Source organism: Pongo abelii, chromosome 6 (genome assembly GCF_028885655.2).
Source record: "Pongo abelii isolate AG06213 chromosome 6, NHGRI_mPonAbe1-v2.0_pri, whole genome shotgun sequence".
Lineage (NCBI taxonomy): Eukaryota > Metazoa > Chordata > Mammalia > Primates > Hominidae > Pongo > Pongo abelii.
The window spans coordinates 62455630-62470911 of record NC_071991.2 but is presented as its reverse complement, the minus strand read 5'-3'; the positions used below and the strand labels follow the sequence as shown (position 1 = coordinate 62470911).

Sequence of the window (15282 nt, the reverse complement as noted above, 5' to 3'; positions counted from 1 at the left end):
ACAACAATTAGCATCTACCAACAATTTAGCATATACCAATAACTGTCCTTAATGGATAGGATTTCATTTAATCCCCACAACCACCCCCAGATGGTTAAGTATCATTTGCCACAGTTTACAAATGAGGAAACGCAGGCACAGGGAATTGAAGTGCCTTGCCCAAACCCACACAAGCTGTAAATGATGGAGCTGGGATTTAAACCAAGCCGGCCTCTGCAATCCATGTTTTTTCTAGTAAACCATACTGTCTGTGATATGGAATAAGTACACGTATTTTTTTCTTGACTTTTGAGTAAAGTATGACCATCTTTGTTTCTAATTTGTAAATCAAATAAGCTTAATATTTTATATGGCTTTTAGAAAGCACATATACAAAGAAAATTTTATAAATTAAACTGTTCTTTACTTCTAAACCTTTGATGATTATTTCCAACACATAAATTCCAAGGAGATCCCAGCTTTCATTCATTTACCATCCTGTGCACCAACCAAGTACTAGAATTCATGCTATTCCTTAGCACAAGAAAGATAGAGCCCTCAAGAAACTTTCAATCAACTGGGGAGAAAATAATAACAGTATCAATAGCTCATGTTTACTGGGCCCCTACAATGTGCCAGGCAGATGCTAAGCACTTTACATAGGTTCTGACAACTCTGTGACACAAGGTACAATTGCTACCTCCATTTTTAAAATGAGAACAATTAAGCCCAGATGTTAAATAACTTCCCAGTGGACCTCAGCTTAGAAAGTACAGAACAAGGATTTGAACCCAGGCAGTTTGGCTCCAGAGCCTGTGCCATCACAACACTGCCCGGAAACAGATTAGTACAGTACATGCCCCTGCGGGAGAGCCCAGAGGAGAACCTGCACTATTCCTGGAAATTGATCAGCAGAGACTTCCGGGAGGATCGAGGCATGATCTGAGTCTTGACAGAAGTTCAGAACACAGAGACGTCAGGGCATTCTACCCTGCACTGAAACTGCTCTAAAAAGACTGGCCTGCTTTGGAGAGAAAAAAAAAATGTAGCATACAGTCTCCTGTGACCTGCCTGGGAGCTGTGCCATGCAATGGAACCAAATTTCCTTCAGGGAGTTTTACATTTGACTCAATATTCTGAAGTTTAGCTATCACACAATTAAGTATCAACCAGGTTCCTGTCATCAGTGGGTACTGTTAGAAGAGGACAGGGAATTGGATTTAACAACACTGTTTGTTCTTCTAATGCAACATCGTAGAAATATGTAACAGAACTGTAATGGAGATGAATCATAAGAAGGACGCGCCACAAGATGCTATGCCAAGAATAATATTAGGAGAAGTGACGTTCTGTCATTCTGTTACAGTTAAGAGTAAACTTATGATCCAAGAAGCAGCAATCCTTTAGAAACCCTGAGAACTCTTCAGGGCTCTCCTCATCCTTTCCACTCAGAGCCCCAAAGCCAGCCTCTTCATTCATCAGCTCTGGATGGGACAGACAGTGACAAAGCAGAAATCCCTAGGCCCCTGGGCTGCTGCTCTGCAGCAGCAAACTCCCTCACTGTGACTAATTTTCTGCTTCTAACTTATCCCATGGCTCAAAAAAGCTGGGCTCAGCCTCTGCCTTGATCCATCAAGCCATGGTGGCTGGGGAAAATCTGAGCGCATATAATTCTGTAGGACAAGGTGTGTCCTGCACACATCCTAACTCTCCCTCATTCAGGTGGCAGCCTGTGCCTATCTGTTTATAAAAGTGGCAGACTTTATTCTGAGGTATAGAAGCAGCATACTTTGACCAGAACAATCTCTTTCCTTAAAAAGCTTTGTGATCAATTGCCTTTGAAATGAGAGAAGATCAAATAATCCTTAATGCCTTTGATACATCCTTTTCTTACACTCCCCAAATAGAACTCATACAATATAACTAATCTCTGGAATGGATTGATTTTGCCTTCAAAATATCCTTTTATTTCCTCGGGCCCACTTATGTGCTGGAAGATATTTAACAACTAGCTAAGGAACAGAGGGAAGGGAGGGCTCTGATTGTAGCATTTGCCAATTTCCATGGCGTAATGTTTCCACCCTAATTTCAAGCTACCATCAGGAGTCACTTAATGTAGAGTTGGGAAGAGATCAGTACAGTTGGCTCTCTTGAACCGGCCAGCTCCTGCACAACCCTGCCTGGGCTCCTCCATCTGGTCTCATGCTGAGATGTTTGCAACAGCCTCTGAGACCACCTCCCAGACTACAATCCCCTGGGGTCTTCTTCCTGCTCACTCAGATGAAATACTTTCATCATGTCACTGTTCTTCTGACAACCCTACCCCCAATTAACCCACCCATTTTACCTCTTCTCCCAAAGACCAACGAACTTTTTCATGATTCTGGGTTCCTGCATCATCTTAGGTAAATCATTTGACCTCTCTGAACTTCAGTTTCTTATCCATAAAGTGAGAATAAAATAGTCACCTCCATAGAGTGAAGTTTAAATGAATTAATGTGTGTAAAGCCTCTAGTCCAGCACCTGGCATCCAATAAATACCTGATTAATCCTACATGTCAATTACTCAAAGTACCTTAGAAGGAAAACAATGGTGTAGTTATAGAATTCAAAGGCCACGAATCCTCAAAGGACTTCACTCAGTACCTCAAAACTATTCCACATTGGTGCTTACTATTATATTTTTGATGAGTTCTAGGGAGAGAAGAAATGCTAAAAAACCCAACAGTAGCTCATTTTAGCATCTCAGAATCCTCAAGCAAGACCATGGCCAAACACTCAAACTCCTTCCCTGACCGTTATCAAAAGAAGCTCTCTGCTTTGTGGTGGGTCTTGCTTCTGCTCCCACAGGAAATGCAGTTTCTCTTGCACAAGTAACACAATCACAATAAGTGAGAGGTCACCTGAGGGAGATACAACCAGACCTGGAGATGGAAAGGAGAGAAATGTTGCAAGACTACAAAGTCCTTATAAAGGTTTACATTTTTTTTGCCTTGCAAAACAGACCTTGATAAGAGATGTCAATGTATTAGAGGCAACGGGCCACACAAGATGAGAAGAGATGATGATGCCATCATTCATGACAACTCTCCATATGTCCTGCCACCAAGGAAGAGCAATGAGCTACTGATGCCCATTGTGGGGTCCAACCAAAGCATTGTTATGTCCCAGAACCAGCTGAAAAGCAAAGTTCAGCTGAACTGCAAATTTATTTTCATGATGCCAAACAATTTGCACAACTTGATTTAGGGATTACACTGCTCCATGAACAACTGGTAAGTTAACCCTCCAGGAAACTCAGTGATTATTTTAAATGCATCTTATCCCCATTAAGATATGAACTCTTTCCCCGTGCCTTAACAAGTGAACTGTGTGCATATGCAGGAGTCATCCGTAAACCTCACTTGATGTTTCCCCTCTGAACTCTGATCCGTATACCTATAGCTATTATTTACCTCGCCTCCACTCAGAGTTATCCAGAATGTTATGCATACAAAGGAGTATAAATAGGGAAAGCAGGTTATCAAACGCCATGGATGGCATTTTCCCATTACACCTAGATACATATGAAAAAATGTAAAAATGACTAGAATGATTACACCATAGTGATAACAATGATTACTACTGGGTACTAAGATTACGTATTTTACAATTTTTTTCCTTTTGTTTATCTCTCTTTTCTGTTTTCTACATTGAAAATGTATTACTTGTTTTTAAATTAAAAACACTTAATTTGAATACCTCATATGAGTGTGGCCTTACAGGCCTGGGTACCCAGGAAGCCCGGTCTGGTCTGTATAATAATTAAGAAATAATTAATTGTATAATAATTAAGCTTGTATAATAATTAAGAAATAATTAAGAAATCTGCTACCTCCTTTCAGGTAGCAGCCCTTACCAGGCCTCTAGCATCTCCTGAATCAGTTTAGTCTCCCTGAAGCCATTAAGATCTGGGCATGTCAAAATGGGTGGTACCCTGCCCAGTCAAAGCACTTCCACTTGGGTGGGAACTAGAAGACAGCATGAGGCTTTTGCGTTTTCAAAAAGTATTTCTTAATTTAGAGACTCCTATTACTTAGTCCCATTAAGAATAGGCTCTTGATTAATAAGCATGGCTAATGAAGATCCATAGACTCACAGAATCCTGGAGCAAGGAGGGAATTCAGCAAATCCCTAAGGTGGGAGAGTACTTTGCCCCAAATCCTCAGTTCATCGTCATCTGAACACTTTCATCTGCCAACAGTTACACTCCCAAAACACAAGAAGCCGAGGATTTGGCAATGCAGTAAAAAGAGAAACCTAATTCAGGGAAACCCTACATTCGGCCAAAATTTTTTGCTGGCAGTATAAAACCCCCACTTCCTTCTGAATCCTGCAATCTAAATCAAGTCAAGAAGGGCAACAGGACTTTTACAAGCCTGGCCAACTGATTACCCACACAATGTCAGACAGAATCAGCCCAGGACTCAAATTTCCCTCTGACACCTGACCTGCCCCTGACTACATACCTGGTGTCTTCAGTAGTTTTACTGGGCCCATGGTGAACAAACTTAACACAGAGAAAGAATGTGCATGACAGCCTCTCTATTGGTTGTCCTAGAGAGATAGGAGGATCTGAGGCACTTGGTGGCAACTGCTTAGGCAGCAAGCCCCCAAACAAGCCTTTGGCAATAGGAAGCCATTTCCACACATCCAGATCACTTGCCAAGCTGATGGGTGCCTTCCCTCCTGTCCCCACCTCTCCCCGACCCCCGTCTCACCCACAGAAAAGTAGCACATAGAAAATATGGCTTCCAGGATGAGAGATATAGGGAATCCTACAGTGCCCTTGGGGGACACAGTAATGTGGCTCAGACATAGACCACTGTACAGATCCAGCAGCACAGGAAGGGTTGCCGGCCTGGGAGAAAAGTGACAGCAGATGGCCGGTTCAGCCTTCCTGGGTACCCAGGCCTGTAAGGCCACACTCATATGAGGCAGGCAGCACCCCTTGGAACAATATCTATGGTAGGTCTATAGACCAAGGGCTCCGCTCTGTGCCGCAGACATCCACACACATACATAGGTACACATAACATAGAATTCAATAGCTTGAAGAAATTGCCTATGATTCTTTGACTTGCTTACCTGGATCTGAATTCTTCTGTAACATTTTAAATCAACCCAGGTGTACCCATCTTCAGAAATAATGGACCCCAATGTCTCAGAATTACAGAGTCCTCAACATGTCCAAAGCATTTCGTGGCAATTATTCCACCATGAAGACTAGAATGGCCTCTCTTCATGGATTCAGCTTGCTAAGGAGGCTTAGTTCAGAGGGACTAAGACACTCTCCTTTTAGCAAATAACTAACCAAAAGGGCAAGGAAGGTAGGTAAAAGACGTCACAACCAGGCCAGTAGAATCCCCTGGTCTGGCCATTACATGTGATGATTTCAAATGGGTTCTTAGTACCTTAATTTTGAGGGAAAAGAGTAGAGGAAACCAGCCAATGCTTTGCATGCTTAGTTTCTGCCGATGACACTGAACTCAGAGAACTGAGATCTTTGGAGAAACCAAAGATGGCTCAAATGACTCGTGATAATAAATGAACGTATTACTGCTAGCTGACAAATTGAAGTTTCCTAATTATAAAGCAGAACCAGTGGCCACCACCATAAAAAGCCTACCCCACAGATGGAGAAGAGGCAAAGCACTGAAACTCAGTCCAAGGGACCTCCCCAGCCATGGGGGCAGGGCCAAATGGGGCTTCTTCAGGACCAGCAAAGCAATTTTTCTCATCAGCAAACCAGCTTCAGAGAAGTTTGCAATCAGGGCACACTCTCCCAAGCCTAGAGACCCACGGAAAGGGGTACAGGGGTGTCCCAAGGCAAAGAGAGTCTATACTTTTTGCCCCCGGAGAGGCTACTTCCCTCCCAAGATGCCTGGGATTTTCCACTTCAGCAGGGGGAAGGTAAGTCACATAGCAAAATAATGAGAGCACAGAACAGATGACCTCCCTATAGAGTTTTGAATGAGAAACACAGCAGGGCAGATGTGCCCCTTCCCTAGTCTAGGAGGAGCTAGGTCCAGCCCCTGCACATCCTCCCCCTCAGAAAAGCTGAGGCCAGGCCAAGGATTCACCAGACCAAGGAGCTACAACAGGACATCAGAGCTGAGGCTGCAAAGCCAGGACTGAGACCAGACCAGGCGGGAAACTGTCAAGAGCTTTGGTCACCAGGCCTGGCTGCCCTCCAACATCAGCTGACTCTTTCCAAATTGACACACCACATGTCTCTAATATTCTCTCTTCAAGTAATACCACCATCAAAGCAGGACACTTCCCAGAGCCTTCGAGCCTGGTGTCTGCTCAGTGGGACTCAACCCCAGAAGAAACTGTTAAATCACCCACTGTTTCAGTTTACAAACTTCATACGACTTGGCGACAAGTGAAACTACATTCTGGCAGCAACTGCAAGTTCCCTAGTACCCATGACTTCCCGTTTTTTCTTGCTGTACTCCCTCCTGTTAAATCACAGACTCATCCATCTCCAACCCCCAGAATATAGAGAAAGAGCACAACACTACATCTTAACTCCTGAAACGTGGAGAACCCTCCTCCTCCTGAGAGCTTAAGTACCAAATGGAAGCTACTTTTCCCCCTTGGTCTCAAATGTATTACTAGATTCTGAACTGGACTCCACCACCATGTAGGAAAGCAGTCGCGGGCGGTAATTCTGGGAGACCCAGATAGGACATGCCAGCCCTACACTGGTGGCATAGGAAGCCAAGTTGCTGCTTCCTCCCTGTGCACTCCCATTTGTCTGGCCTCCCTTGATTTCAGCTGGCGCTCACTTCATATCAGCTATGATGCAATCCAGCAACTAAAGTATTAGTTAATAAATGCTGACAGCACAGCCTTTTCTGGTCACGTATTCATACTAAAATATGGGGGAGAGTTGGGGTGAGGAGGGATATATGGGAAATCTCTGTACCTTCCTCTCCATTTTGCTATGACCTAAAACTGCCCTTTAAAAAATACAAGGGACTGGGCGCGGTGGTTCACGCCTGTAATCCCAGCACTTTCGGAGGCCGAGGCGGGTGGATCACCTGAGGTCAGGAGTTCAAGACCCGCCTGGCCAACATGGCAAAACCCCGTATCTACTAAAAATACACAAAATAGCTGGGTGTGGTGGCATGCATCTGTAGTCCCAGCTACTCAGGAGGCTGAGGCAAGAGAATTGCTTGAACCTGGGAGGCAGTGGTTGAAGTGAGCCAAGATCATGCCATTGCCCTCCAGCTTGGGCAACAGAGCAAGACTCCTTCTCAAGAGAAAAAAAAAACAAAGGAAGAAAAAACAAGGAATGAGCTCTCCACGCGAAAAATTCATTGAGATGCAAAGGAAGGAAGCTATCATTGCAGAATTGCACATGTTAGTTACATTAACGTTTTTGGAGCAAGGGAGAGCTCATCTCTCCCACAAGCAAATTCCAGCCCAAGGCATTGATACTAATAAAGTGCCATGCTGCGATGTGCAGGGGGCAGACAGTGTCTCCAAGCTCCCTACACACATGCCTTCCCACAGTTTGCCCTTTTTTGACCCCAGAATCATCAGGCCCCTTCACCCTCGAGGGCCACTATCAGGAGTTTGAATTAATGGCAATCAGCATGCACAGGGAAGGCTGTGGACTTCTGACATAAAAACACTTAGTGGAAGGCTTGGAAAAAGTCTAGTAGGAGCAAGACGCAAGCTGGACTAATTATCTAAAACAAGAGACCTGGTTTGGGGATCTTAATGTTCTCAAAAAAGAAAATTATTATTATTTTTCATTTTGCACTTTGTGCCATAAGACATTTTCAACAAAACACAGAATCTCATTTCTTTCGAGGGAAAATGATTGGGAGACCAGCTCATTGCTGGCACAGAGGCCTGGCTCATTCATAATTCCTTCATAGGCAAGACACCAGGTGAACTGATATAGCCGAGCTGGAAGAGTTCTCCAAGGCAGAGACTCTGAGCCAAGGAATGTTCAAAGAGCTAGCATGTATTGTGGGATTACTATGCGCCAGGAATTTTTTACACTGCATCACCTTCCATCTTCACAACAGCCCTAGAAAGGAAGAACTATTATTACCGCCGTATTATAGATGAACAAACAAGGGCACAGATCCTTGATATAACAGCCAGGATCAAACAGCTGGGAAGACGAGAAAACCTTTCCCAGGCTAGGATAACAGAGGGTTTGGTTGACAATACAGGCGATTAGGTGCTACCTCTGCGAAAAGGAGCCAGGAGAGGAAGGAGACACTTTTCCCTGCATGCCCTGATGTCCTATTTGAACATTTTTATCATGAACACGAACTTCCCATTTAAAAAACACTTTTTATTGAAAAGATAAATCTGTGTGTTGTATTGTGTCACTCAGTTCAAGTACTTGAAATTTATTGAATTGTATTTTCTAAAAAATAGATATTTGAGTAAAAGCAATCTCACATTACATAGATGGATCACAGTGCACGGCTGCGGAGCTGGGAGCAGTGGCTTCCTTTCACGCAGGAAGGAGAACTTGGTTCAGGAGTGTCTACGCTGCTTAAGATAGGAGAGCACTAAAAATGAAACCATCCAGCCTTCCTCCCCCATTTTCATTTTCACACCAAAAAATCCCACCGCGGCAGAAGACCACTGTCTCTCTGTTTAGACAATCGGTGAAGAATGGATGACCTCACTTTCCCCAACAGGCGGGTCCTGAAATGTTACGCACGAAACAAAACTTGAGTAAATGCCCAACAGAGGTCACTGTTTTATCGATCTTGAAGAGATCTCTTCTTAGCAAAGCAAAGAAACCGATTGTGAAGGTAACACCGTGTTTGGTAAACAAGTGTTTTGGTGTTGTGCAAGGGTCTGGTTTCAGCCTGAAGCCATCTCAGAGCTGTCTGGGTCTCTGGAGACTGGAGGGACAACCTAGTCTAGAGCCCATTTGCATGAGACCAAGTATCCTCCTGCAAGAGACACCATCCTGAGGGAAGAGGGCTTCTGAACCAGCTTGACCCAATAAGAAATCCTTGGGTGCCAACGGGGAAGCAGATTCGGAGCCTAGAGCCGTGCCTGCGTCCGTAGTTTCCTTCTAGCTTCTTTTGATTTCAAATCAAGCCTTACAGGGAGAGGGAGCGATAAACACAAGCTCTACAAGATGCCACAAGGTCCTCCTTTGACATCCCCAACAAAGAGGTGAGTAGTATTCTCCCCCTTTCTGCCCCAAACCAAGTGGGCTTCAGTAATTTCAGGGCTCCAGGAGACCTGGGGCCCATGCAGGTGCCCCAGTGAAACAGTGGTGAAGAGATTCAGTGGCAATGGAGAGAGCACTGGCAGCACAAGGCAAGCCTCTGGCACAGACAGCAAAGTCCTCACTGGGAGGATTCCCAAGGGGTCACTTGGGAGAGGGCAGGGCAGCAGCCAACCTCCTCTAAGTGGGCTGAAGCAGGTGAAGAAAGTGGTAGAAGCCACGTGGTGGCAAAAAGGAGTCACACACTCCACCTGGAGACGCCTTGAAGTAACTGCACGAAATTTGAGGGTGGCCAGGCAGTTCTACAACAGCTGCTCACAGGGACAGCCAGAACACAGAAGAACTCAGATGACTGGTAGTATTATCTTCTTCATAACCGCAGGCTGGGGGGCTGCGATAGAGTCAGAGGAAACTCAGTTCAGAACATCTTCGGTTTTTACAAATACAAATTAACTGGAACGCTAAATTCTAGCCTGTTAATCTGGTCACTGAATTTTTTTTTTTTTTTTCAAAAAACATAGCTTTAGCTTATTTTTTTTCTCTTTGTAAAACTTCGTGCATGACTTCAGCTTTACTCTTTGTCAAGACATGCCAAAGTGCTGAGTCACTAATAAAAGAAAAAAAGAAAGTAAAGGAAGAGTGATTCTGCTTCTTAGCGCTAGCCTCAGTGACGACCTAAGCTGCACTTTTCCCCCTAGTTGTGTCTTGCGATGCTAAAGGACGTCACATTGCACAATCTTAATAAGGTTTCCAATCAGCCCCACCCGCTCTGGCCCCACCCTCACCCTCCAACAAAGATTTATCAAATGTGGGATTTTCCCATGAGTCTCAATATTAGAGTCTCAACCCCCAATAAATATAAGACTGGAGATGTCTGAGGCTCATTCTGCCCTCGAGCCCACCAGGAACGAAAGAGAAGCTCTATCTCCCCTCCAGGAGCCCAGCTATGAACTCCGTCTCCACAAGTAAGTGCAGGAAATCCCTAGCCCTGGAACTGCCAGCAGCGGTCGAGCCCTGTGTGAGGGAGGGGTGTGTGGCCCAGGGAGGGCTGGCGGGCGGCCAGCAGCAGAGGCAGGCTCCCAGCTGTGCTGTCAGCTCACCCCTGCGCTCGCTCCCCTCCGGCACAGGCGCCTTCGGTCCAGTTGCCTTCTCCCTGGGGCTGCTCCTGGTGTTGCCTGCTGCCTTACCTGCCCCAGTACCACCAGGAGAAGATTCCAAAGATGTAGCCGCCCCACACAGACAGCCACTCACCTCTTCAGAACGAATTGACAAACAAATTCGGTACATCCTCGACGGCATCTCAGCCCTGAGAAAGGAGGTGGGTAGGCTTGGCGATGGGGTTGAAGGGCCCGGTGCGCATGCGTTCCCCTTGCCCCTGTGTGTGGCCGGGGGCTGCCTGCATTAGGAGGTCTTTGCTAGGTTCTCGAGCACTGTAGATTTGAGGCCAACAGGGCCGACTAGACTGACTTCTGTATTTATCCTTTGCTGGTGTCAGGAGGTTCCTTTCCTTTCTGGAAAATGCAGAATGGTTCTGAAATCCATGCCCACCCTTGGCATGAGCTGAGGGTTATTGCTTCTCAGGGCTTCCTTTTCCATTACCAAAAAATAAGGTCTGTGAAGCTCCTTTTTGTCCCTTGGGCTTTGGAAGGACTAGAAAAGTGCCACCTGAAAGGCATGTTCAGCTTCTCAGAGCAGTTGCAGTACTTTTTGGTTATGTAAACTCAATGGTTAGGATTCCTCAAAGCCATTCCAGCTAAGATTCATACCTCAGAGCCCACCAAAGTGGCGAATCATAAATAGGTTAAAGCATCTCCCCACTTTCAATGCAAGGTATTTTGGTCCTGTTTGGCAGAAAGAAAAGAACACAGGGGAGGAGATTGGGAGCCCACACTCGAATTCTGGTTCTGCCAAACCAGCCTTGTGATCTTGGGTAAATTCCCTACCACCTCTGGACTCCATCAGTAAAATTGGGGGTGGACTAGGTGATCTCATAGATTCTTCCAGCTGGAACATTCTATGGCTTGAATTATATTCACCTAATTATTGTCAAAATTGCTGTTATTAAGTATCCACTATGTGCCAGGCACTTTAAATAAATATTGTGTCTAATCTTCAAAACAAATTTGCAAGGAAGGTTTTTGGAGATAAGGAAACTGAGACTCAGGATTAAGTAACACACCTGAAGTCACAGGTTAGCTTGGAACTGAACCCAAGTGTGCCCCCACTCCACTGGAATTTGCTTGCCAGGATGCCAATGAGTTGTAGCTTCATTTTTCTTAGAGACTTTCCTGGCTGTGGTTGAACAATGAAAAGGCCCTCTAGTGGTGTTTGTTTTAGGGGCACTTAGGTGATAATTCTGGTATTCTTTCCCAGACTTGTAACAAGAGTAACATGTGTGAAAGCAGCAAAGAGGCACTGGCAGAAAACAACCTGAACCTTCCAAAGATGGCTGAAAAAGATGGATGCTTCCAATCTGGATTCAATGAGGTACCAACTTGTCGCACTCACTATTCACTATTCCTTAGGCAAAACTTCTCCCTCTTGCATGCAGTGCCTGTATACATATAGATCCAGCCAGCAATAAAAAGTGGGTAAATATAAAGAATGTTATGTAAATTTCATGAGGAGGCCAACTTCAAGCTTTTTTAAAGGTAGTTTATTCTTGGACAGGTATGGCCAGAGATGGCGCCACTGTGGTGAGATTTTAACAACTGTCAAATGTTTAAAACTCCCACAGGTTTAATTAGTTCATCCTGGGTAAGGTAGTCTCAGGGTCTTTTCCCTCTCTGGCTGCCCCTGGCAGGGTCCAGGTCTGCCCTCCATCCCTGCCCAGCTCATTCTCCACAGTGAGATAACCTGTACTGACTTCTGATTATTTTATAAAAGGAGGTTCCAGCCCAGCATTGACAAGGGCAAGAGTGCAGGAAGAACATCAAGGGGGAGAATCAGAGAAGGATCCCCATTGCCACATTCTAGCATCTGTTGGGCTTTGGATAAAACTAATTACATGTGGCCTCTGATTGTCCAGTTATTTGAAATGGTGCTGTCCAATGTCCCAAAACATGCTGCCTAAGAGGTACTTGAAGTTCTCTAGAGGGGCAGAGGGAAAAGATGTCAAACTGTGGCAATTTTAACTTTTCAAATTGATTCTATCTCCTGGCGATAACCAATTTTCCCACCATCTTTCCTCTTAGGAGACTTGCCTGGTGAAAATCATCACTGGTCTTTTGGAGTTTGAGGTATACCTAGAGTACCTCCAGAACAGGTTTGAGAGCAGTGAGGAACAAGCCAGAGCTGTGCAGATGAGTACAAAAGTCCTGATCCAGTTCCTGCAGAAAAAGGTGGGTGTGTCCTCATTCCCTCAACTTGGTGTGGGGGAAGACAGGCTCAAAGACAGTGCCCTGGACAACTCAGGGATGCAATGCCACTTCCAAAAGAGAAGGCTACATGTAAAAAAAAGAGTCTGAGAAATAGTTTCTGATTGTTATTGTTAAATCTTTTTTTGTTTGTTTGGTTGGTTGGCTCTCTTCTGCAAAGGACATCAATAACTGTATTTTAAACTATATTAACTGAGGTGGATTTTAACATCAATTTTTAACAGTGCAAGAGATTTAAAAACAAAAGGGGGGGGGCAGAAAAAAGTACATCCAACTCCAGCCAGTGATCCACAGAAACAAAGACCAAGGAGCACAAAATGATTTTAAGATTTTAGTCATTGCCAAGTGACATTCTTCTCATTGTGGTTGTTTCAATTCTTTTTCCTACCTTTTACCAGAGAGTTAGTTCAGAGAAATGGTCAGAGACTCAAGGCTGGAAAGAGGTACCAAAGGCTTTGGCCACCAGTAGCTGGCTATTCAAACAGCAGGGAGTAAAGACTTGCTGGCTAGCATGTGGAGGAGCCAAAGTTCAATAAGAAGGGGCCTAGAATGAAACCCTTGGTGTTGATCCTGCCTCTGTCATTTCTACTTAAGCCAGGGTTTCTCATATGTTAACGTGCATGGGAATTCCCTGGGCATCTTGTTGCGGTGTGGAGTCTGACTTAGCAAGACTTGGGTGGGTTTGAGGGTCATATTTCTACCAGGCTTATATCCCTGGTGATGCTGCAGAATTCCAGGACCACACTTGGAGGTTTAAGGCCTTCCACAAGTTACTTATCCCATATGGTGTGTCTATGGAAAGTGTTTCCCAGTCCTCTTTACACCACTGGATCAGTGGTCTTTCAACAGATCCTAAAGGGATGGTGAGAGGGAAACTGGAGAAAAGTATTAGATTTAGAGGCCACTGAAGAACCCATATTAAAATGCCTTTAAGTATGGGCTCTTCATTCATATACTAAATATGAACTATGTACCAGGCATTATTTCATATGACAGAATACAAACAAATAAGATAGTGATGCTGGTCAGGCTTGGTGGCTCATGCCTGTATTCCCTAAACTTTGGGAGCCTAAGGTGAGAACTCCTTGAACTCCTAAGGCTAGGAGTTCAAGACCAGCCTGGATAACATAGCGAGACCCCATCTCTACAAAAAACCAAAACCAAACAAACAAAAAGATAGTGGTGTTTCCCTCAGGATGCTTGTGGTCTAATGGGAGACAGAACAGCAAAGGGATGATTAGAAGGTGGTTGCTGTGAGCCAGGCACAGTGCTGATATAATCCCAGCACTTTGGGAGGCTGAGGTGGGTGGATCACTTGAGACCAGGAGTTTAAGACCAGCCTGGTCAACATGGTAAAACCCCATCTCTACTTAAAAATACAAAAAAGTTAGCCAGGCATGGTGGCGCACACCTGTAACCCAGCTACTCAGGAGGCTGAGGCATATGAATCACTTGAACCCAGGAGGCAGAGGTTGCTGTGCACCACTGCACTCCAGCCTGGGTGACAGAGCGAGACCCTGACTCAAAAAAAAAAAAAGAAGTTTGTTGCTATGGAAGGGTCCTACTCAGAGCAGGCACCCCAGTTAATCTCATTCACCCACATTTCACATTTGAACATCATCCCATAGCCCAGAGCATCCCTCCACTGCAAAGGATTTATTCAACATTTAAACAATCCTTTTTACTTTCATTTTCCTTCAGGCAAAGAATCTAGATGCAATAACTACCCCTGACCCAACCACGAATGCCAGCCTGCTGACGAAGCTGCAGGCACAGAACCAGTGGCTGCAGGACATGACAACTCATCTCATTCTGCGCAGCTTTAAGGAGTTCCTGCAGTCCAGCCTGAGGGCTCTTCGGCAAATGTAGCATGGGCACCTCAGATTGTTGTTGTTAATGGGCATTCCTTCTTCTGGTCAGAAACCTGTCCACTGGGCACAGAACTTATGTTGTTCTCTATGGAGAACTAAAAGTATGAGCGTTAGGACACTATTTTATTATTTTTAATTTATTAATATTTAAATATGTGAAGCTGAGTTAATTTATGTAAGTGATATTTATATTTTACGAAGTACCACTTGAAATATTTTATGTATTAGTTTTGAAATAATAATGGAAAGTGGCTATGCAGTTTGAATATCCTTTGTTTCAGAGCCAGATCATTTCTTGGAAAGTGTAGGCTTACCTCAAATAAATGGCTAACTTATACATATTTTTAAAGAAATATTTATATTGTATTTATGTAATGTATAAATGGTTTTTATACCAATAAATCGCATTGTAAAAAATTCAGCAACTTTGTGTGTGTCATGTGAAGCTTAATAGCAACAAGTTTCTTGTCACTACCACCACCACCACCAAAAAAAAGCTGTAATCAATCACTATATGTATATATATAAGCACCTACTACATGCCAGGCATCATTAAATATGTTGCATCCATCACGTCATTTAACCCCAGCACTTGCACACTCCTTTCTGGTTGTGGAAGACTAAGTAATTTATCTAAGTCACCCAGTTGGAAGGTCAGGCAGGGACCCAGATTTGAAATCCAAGTCTACCTACCTACAGGTCCCCTACTCTTAACCTGTAGGTCCCACTGCCTCCCAGGAACTGAGGGATGATGTAGAAAATCCCAAAACATGTTAATATAGGGAATATCTAT

The 15282-nt window shown here is 44.4% G+C and overlaps 1 protein-coding gene across 3 annotated transcripts; it reads left to right on the top strand.

Moving 5' to 3' along the window:
• The first annotated feature begins 9488 nt into the window (after window positions 1-9488).
• IL6 (interleukin 6) lies at window positions 9489-14910 on the top strand. Of its 3 annotated transcripts, XM_002818159.5 has the most exons (5): window positions 9489-10206; window positions 10369-10559; window positions 11615-11728; window positions 12436-12582; window positions 14320-14910. In XM_002818159.5, exons 1-5 carry the CDS (start codon window positions 10188-10190, stop codon window positions 14485-14487), a joined length of 639 nt encoding a protein of 212 aa, XP_002818205.1. In that variant the 5' UTR covers window positions 9489-10187; the 3' UTR covers window positions 14488-14910. The 3 variants fall into 3 exon arrangements, with proteins under 3 accessions (XP_002818205.1, XP_009241231.1, XP_063582122.1); XM_063726052.1 differs by lacking the exon at window positions 10369-10559 and having other exon boundaries at window positions 10098-10206; XM_009242956.4 differs by lacking the exon at window positions 14320-14910 and having other exon boundaries at window positions 10053-10559; window positions 12436-13793.
• The last annotated feature ends 372 nt before the right edge of the window (window positions 14911-15282 follow it).

What these genes read in the sequence shown, in the direction of transcription:
- IL6 (XM_009242956.4), top strand. Translation starts at nt 10,188, where the DNA reads ATGAACTCCGTCTCCACAAGTAAGTGCAGGAAATCCCTAGCCCTGGAA. An exon ending in TCTCAGCCCTGAGAAAGGAG is followed by an intron (nt 10,560 to 11,614) that starts GTGGGTAGGCTT and finishes ATTCTTTCCCAG; the next exon opens with ACTTGTAACAAGAGTAACAT. An exon ending in TCCAATCTGGATTCAATGAG is followed by an intron (nt 11,729 to 12,435) that starts GTACCAACTTGT and finishes CTTTCCTCTTAG; the next exon opens with GAGACTTGCCTGGTGAAAAT.